The 6341-nt window shown below is 50.0% G+C and overlaps 1 protein-coding gene across 1 annotated transcript; it reads right to left on the bottom strand.

Annotated features, from left to right (window-relative positions):
- Nucleotides 1–3387: 3387 nt before the first annotated feature.
- Nucleotides 3388–4488, bottom strand: LOC136529668 (fasciclin-like arabinogalactan protein 3). The gene has a single exon (XM_066522745.1). It carries the CDS (start codon nucleotides 4466–4468, stop codon nucleotides 3635–3637), a length of 834 nt encoding a protein of 277 aa, XP_066378842.1. The 5' UTR covers nucleotides 4469–4488; the 3' UTR covers nucleotides 3388–3634.
- Nucleotides 4489–6341: the final 1853 nt, after the last annotated feature.

Here is a 6341-nt window from a genome sequence, read left to right on the forward strand (position 1 = left end):
ATATATGTGCCTCTTCGTTGCCAGTGTGGGAGGGCCCACGCTGACGCACCTACTGACAGGTGCCATGCAACTGTTTGCTTGACAAGACAAAAAGGCAGTATGACATGATATACCCGTCTATTTTTTTGACCAAGACGTGTCAGATCGGACTTGTCAGAACAAATAAATAAATAAATACATAAAATAATAGTAATAGTGGCATATGGTTTTTTGCCACACTTCTTGTGCTTGGGGACTGTCCCGACTACCCTCGTGCTTGGGGACTGTCGCGACTATCCTTGTGCTCGGGGACTGTCCCGACCACCATTGTACTTGGGGACTGTCCCAACCACCCTCGTGCTCGGGGACTGTCGCGACTATCCTTGTGCTCGGGGACTGTCCCGACCACCATCGTGCTCGGGGACTGTTCCGACCACTCTTGTGCTCGGGACTGTCTCGACCGCCCTCGTGCTCAGGGACTGTCCTGACTACCTTTGTGCTCGGGGACTGTCTCGACTACGGTTATTCTTGGGGATTCGTCGTTTTCCCCATGCTGCGCTCGGGGACTGCCCCGACCACTCTCCGACCATTGCTCGGGGACCGCTCTTCTCGGCTACATATCATTTGTACTCACATATAGTTGAGAGGCATTTATTTTTTCTCACTTAGACCTTGCTACAAGGCTGATACCTCGCCTTCCAGCAAGCTCGGGGACTACATCAGTACGATGCACCTGCCGGTGCAGCTCGTATCGCTTGTACGATGATTGGATTCTTAACTTAACTGGGAATTCTTTTTAGATCCTGGCACCATGTGCCTACGTCACCTACTACCAGGCTCAGGGACTAAGTGGGCACACTTCACCTTGCGGTGAATGTGCTTATTTTATCAACCCCTACGCTCTGACTGTTGGCCATAACTACTACTGTACAAGGGTCACTTACATTTCTTTTCAGAAATACAAGTGGGCACACTTGATCAGGAAAGAAATCTTTTTCTTTTTTCTTTAGAGCACCATGCATTCTTCGGACAACCGGAATCTTCGGCTATAATCGTGGTCTACTGCTCTCTGTGCTGACCAGAATACTGGCACATTTGCTTGGTCAATGTTTCAACCAATTGGAGATGACATGAAGACAGACCGCATTAGTCGAAGAAGATCAAATGGCGTGTCGCAACATAATACATGGTGCTCGGGGACTAGCTGTGGGGGTATTAACCCCTATACCCTTACGGCTAGGTTTGGGCTGGCCTGGACTAGGGGGTCCGGCCCACTAGAAGACGACGCGCGGCCCAGCCAATCTGCTCGGAGTCCCACGCAAGGAATCAAGGCAGACTTGGAGATCAAGCAAGATCCTGGTCAGTTAGAATAGGAATCTTTATCCGGCCACCTATGGCAATTGTAACTAGTTGGGATTAGTTTCCAAATCTATAACCCTGCCCCCTAGACTATATAAGGCGGGCAGGGGACCCCTCTCAAAACACATCTCATTTACATACAGCAATACAATCAGACACAGGATGTAGGTATTACGCCCTCACAGCGGCCGAACTTGGATAAAACCTCGTGTCTGTCTTGCGTCACCATCTCGTTCGTAGCTTGCGCACCTGTCTGCCGATAATCTACTACCTTGGGCATACCCCTAGGTAGACTGCCGACCATATTTCGTCGACAGGCACCAAAGTGGGGGTTCACCATCCTCCACAACCAGTGAGACACCATGCATCAGCGGCTTTGTGATATTGAGCCTCACTTTGATCCGCTGGTAGTGACCCACCGCCGACCCATCTTTCTCCAGATCCATATCCACAAAAACTCCCACTTCATTGTTGATCATCTCCCTAGCCTCCTTGTTCATCATCCCCAGAGGCAAACCCAAAACCCTAATCCAGATCGGGATGTTATCAAACAGGATATCTTCCAACCTCTTACGACCATCCAAATCCACCACCACAACGAGATCTTTCCCAAACAACCACGGCCCATCATCAATTGTCCTTTTCTTCCCCGACTGCTGGTGAAAGGTGAAAATGAAGTGGTTTGATCCGAGATCCTTACAGTCGATCCCTCATATTGGGCACCAAACCTTCCCCAACGTCTGCTCCAAAGCCTCGGTGTGGACAGGACGATCCGCTAGCACCTTGCCGATTGTCTGCGATCCCACTGACTTCAATGATCCTCCTCCCGCCTTCACCCTGATTCCCTTCTTCTCTACCTTCGACAACTTCATTTTCTCCATCAACCCTGCCACCGCCTCCATCAACGCCACCCACCCAAGACACCCCCGCCTCGGCAGCCAAAAACCATAAACCTCGACTTCTTCGGCAAAACACTACGTGGTTAGCAGAGGGAGATTTGGGCTCCATCACGAAAAGGTTTACGTGGACACGATCGTGGGATGGGACTTGGACTCTAATTCAGATCGATTAGTGAGATCTGAACCAGGAACGAGAGGGAAGAAGGAGACCTAAACTCACCGAGACCAGGAAGCCCTAACTCGGTATGCCCGCGAGCGTACGAGATTGAGCATGGGAAACACCATTCTGCACTACATGAGGGCAAAAAAATCATTCATGTTGGCTTTGACTTAATTACTTTAACAGCCGACTGACTTAGTCTCCGATAAAGGCCCCAGAGTGTGACAAAGGCCCACGTTCGTGCAAGCCTAGCCCAATCGAACCCAACACCTGGCACTTGAACGAGAACTGCATACCCTGCCAAACATCGCCAGCTCCATGCACAAATGTAGGCCTGCCTTCTTTTCAATCCATTTCACTCGTTCCAAGCATGAGAAGCATCCGAGAGTTCTAGACAAAGGCCCTGTTTGGATACTCTAGCACAGCTAGAGGTTAGAGTTAGTTTCTAGCTCAGGACTAGCCCTGAACTAACTCTAGCCTAAGAGATGTTTGGATACAAGGGTTAAAATGATAATAAATGTGCTTTTCAAATCATTGGTGCGGGTGAAAGTAGAGAGAAAACAGTGGACCCCACCTCAAATAGCCCCAACTAGCCCTAATAATCACCTCTTTGGGGGAATAGTTTTTTAGGGTGGGCTAGTTGCAAATAACCCACTCTAGCCCTCCTGTTTGGCTACTTTAGGGCTAGTTGAGCTCCAACTAGCCCAAACTAACTCTAACCCATGGATCCAAACAGGGCCAAAGAGTAAATTTGGCGTGGGCCGGGAGCAATAAATTTATATTAGACCCACGAGAAAATTGAGAACCAGCTTGTGTTGGAGCGTGAGTTTTCTTATTCATCTCCAAAATGAGGTTTTTGGATATTGTTCAAGATGTTTTATGATAGTCAAAATGCCAAAAAAAAAGATCTTTGGCGCTCAACAATAGTTTGGGCGACAGAATAGTTTTAGAACATAACTTCGATACTACTATAACTAGTCGTGTGTTGGTGTGATAGGGAATAATCCATGGATCAGAAATGACAGAGTCCTTCTGCTGAAGAACATAATCAACTTGTTTTTCTGGCCTTTGTAATTCTACTCTCTAATTCCAAGAAACATAACAACAATATAAGAAAACAAAAATATATTATAGGTAGATAATCGACTAAAGAAAAGGGTGCGCAAAATGACCTATAGGATAGGATGCATGTGACGATTCCCTCCCGATCAGTTGCAAATGGAAATGGGGTAATAATCTACAAGTACCCGAGCATGCATGCCATCCCCACGGCCGCCGCACCAATCCACCAACTCATCACTCGCGCCACATGGCCACGCGACGGCGCCGGCGCTTCAGCAGTGTCGGGAGCCTCCGCGGTATCGCCCTCTGAGGTCGGAAGCGTCCTCGGAGATAGCCGCGGCAACGTTAACGACGACGGCGCAGGGCTCGGCGCGATCGCCATCTGCCTCATCCTCGGCGCGGGCGGCGACGGCGGCGGCAGCGGCAGCCGCGGCCTGGTGATGATGCCCGGCGGCACGACGAAGTTGCTGATCTGGAGCACGGATATGTTGTACGGCCTCGCGGTGACCGCCCTCTTGAACGTGGCGTTGATCAGCGACCCCGGCGCGGCCGACACGAAGACGGCGCCGCCGCGGCCCGTGGCGGTGACGTTGAGGAACCCCGTGTGGTTGCGCGCGGTCCCCGTGGTCTGGAACAGCGTGGTGACCACGGCGGGCTGGCCGCCCCGGGGCAGCGCCGCCAGCTTGGCGGCGTCGATGTAGTCGAGCGCGACGTGGACGGAGATGAGCTCCACGAGCGCAGCTCGCGGCAGCCTGGAGCTGCGGCGGAGGAGCCAGTCCACGGCGGAGTTGTCCGGGACGAGCACGGTGATGGAGCTCCGGCTGTTGACCTCGCGCGCCACGCGGGTCTTGCTGAGGAGGAAGTTGAAGAGCTTGAACTCCGGGTACCGGCTCAGGATCTCCGTCACGTTGAAGGCGGCGGCGGCGTTGCCGCCGGTACCCGGTGGGGCGGCGACGGCGGTGGCGGGCAGGAGGAAGAAGAACGCGAACAAGAAGGTGCTAGGAGCCATGCGTGCGCCGATGCACGAACACGCACAAGCACCGATAGCGCACGGCGTGTGGCACGTAGAGTGCTATATATAGAGGGATGGGCGGCAGGTCATGAACTCGACAGCCGGAGAGAAATTAGAGGACAGGAGGGGGTTAAGGTCTGAGCAGTTAGAGTGCGTGGAGACTGATCTCACTCTCAGTCTGACCAGTTCTTGAGGCGCTGGCATGATGCATGTTCCCTGAAATACAGGGGCAAGTTTGATCATGCTAATGGCCAGGAATAATTGTCATGGTCAATACTAGTTAAGTTCATCAGTTCAAACTTGTCATGACCAGGATTCCCCTGTTTTCATTTTCACTTTCACTTCAGTAGAGTAAGAGAGAGGGTAGGGATCTATGAATTATCATCAGTAGTTTTTTTAGTAGTTAAGTTCCTGGTCTAAGAATGAAAATGGGCCTGTCTGGGCCGGTGCAAAACCTGGCCCATTTTTGGGTGGGCTCATCTGAAGCCCAACTAAATCAGCCCAATATCACAAAGTAGTAGCAACGTGAGCCTTCTTAATTACTTTCTTTTCCTTTTCTTTTCTCAAAAGAAAATGCTGAGAGACAAGGCAACAAGGTACGTAAGCTAGTCCTGTGACATCAGAAAGACTGAAACCAGACATCCGGCATTTAGCTCACCTCACAGTTCGCCCATTGTTTCGCTGTAATCTATTCCCTAAAACGTCAGTTCGATCATCGACAGGACGTCGTATCGTATACACACACCTCTGATCGATCTCTCCCTGGAATCCAGTGGATGCATGGCATGCGTGCATGGCCGTGAATTTGTATCCACATACAGCGCGACGAAGCCATGGCCACACGATATATATAATAACTTTATCGACGAAGAGAAGAATCTTCCAATCAAGTGAAATGATATCACACACCACACATAGACGCACGCACCAGGTCACCAAACCCAGCCAGCTCTGAGCTCTGCACGACTGCACCACCGTGTCCATGCATGTCCAAGAGCAGACCAAGCCGGCCGACATGCATGGATGGGTAGTACGTCGCGTCGGAGGAGCCTCTGGACCGCATGACCTTAAAACCTCTCACGTGTCCCGCCTCTCGGTCCAAGGGGACTGTAGCTTGCACATGCTATCTGTTTTGTCATTCAGTCCTGTCATGTCACGTTGCATGGAACATGCATCCACACATATGCATGAGAGAGAGACAACAACATTGAATCGTCTAGCTAGCGAGAGAACGAATACATAATCCATCTGCATGCGTTTTTTCTCAGGATAGGAATGAGCTAGGTAGATAATGTAGTTTATGCGAGGTGAATCGAAGGTTACTCCCTCCGTTCAAAAAAAACAATTATCTCAGGTTAGATTTAAAACTAGGATTATGTTTTTTTTTACGGAGGGAGTATGACGTTAACCATTTGGCATTAGGTTTGGGAAGCACACATGTCGGTAGGCGTGGAAGATTGTGCTCCACGGGTTACTTGTATATTCAACTCTGTCATCAGCAGTGTTAACGTAATAATTGGGCATCAGATAGATTAAAAATTAAAGGATCGGTATGTACACTGTACGACGCTGCTACGTGAATGGCGACATCAACACACCTATCGCTTTTGTTGGTGTACATGCAGCTACTGCTGAACGTACACCAATGCATGTGTCCCAGCTAGCCCACGAGATTCAACAATAACACCCAAAATATAAGACTTATTCAACATTTGGATAGCGCTACAGTCAAATGGTTCAATACCCATTCGACATTCTCTCCAACAACAGAACGTAAAAGAGAATCATTTCTGCAAATGGGTTTCCAGGAGAGATGATACTCATATTTGGGTCGTGCTCCCAAACAACACAAAATGAATCTCCCGTATAG

Source organism: Miscanthus floridulus, chromosome 19 (assembly GCF_019320115.1).
Source record: "Miscanthus floridulus cultivar M001 chromosome 19, ASM1932011v1, whole genome shotgun sequence".
In the NCBI taxonomy this organism is placed as follows: Eukaryota; Viridiplantae; Streptophyta; class Magnoliopsida; order Poales; family Poaceae; genus Miscanthus; species Miscanthus floridulus.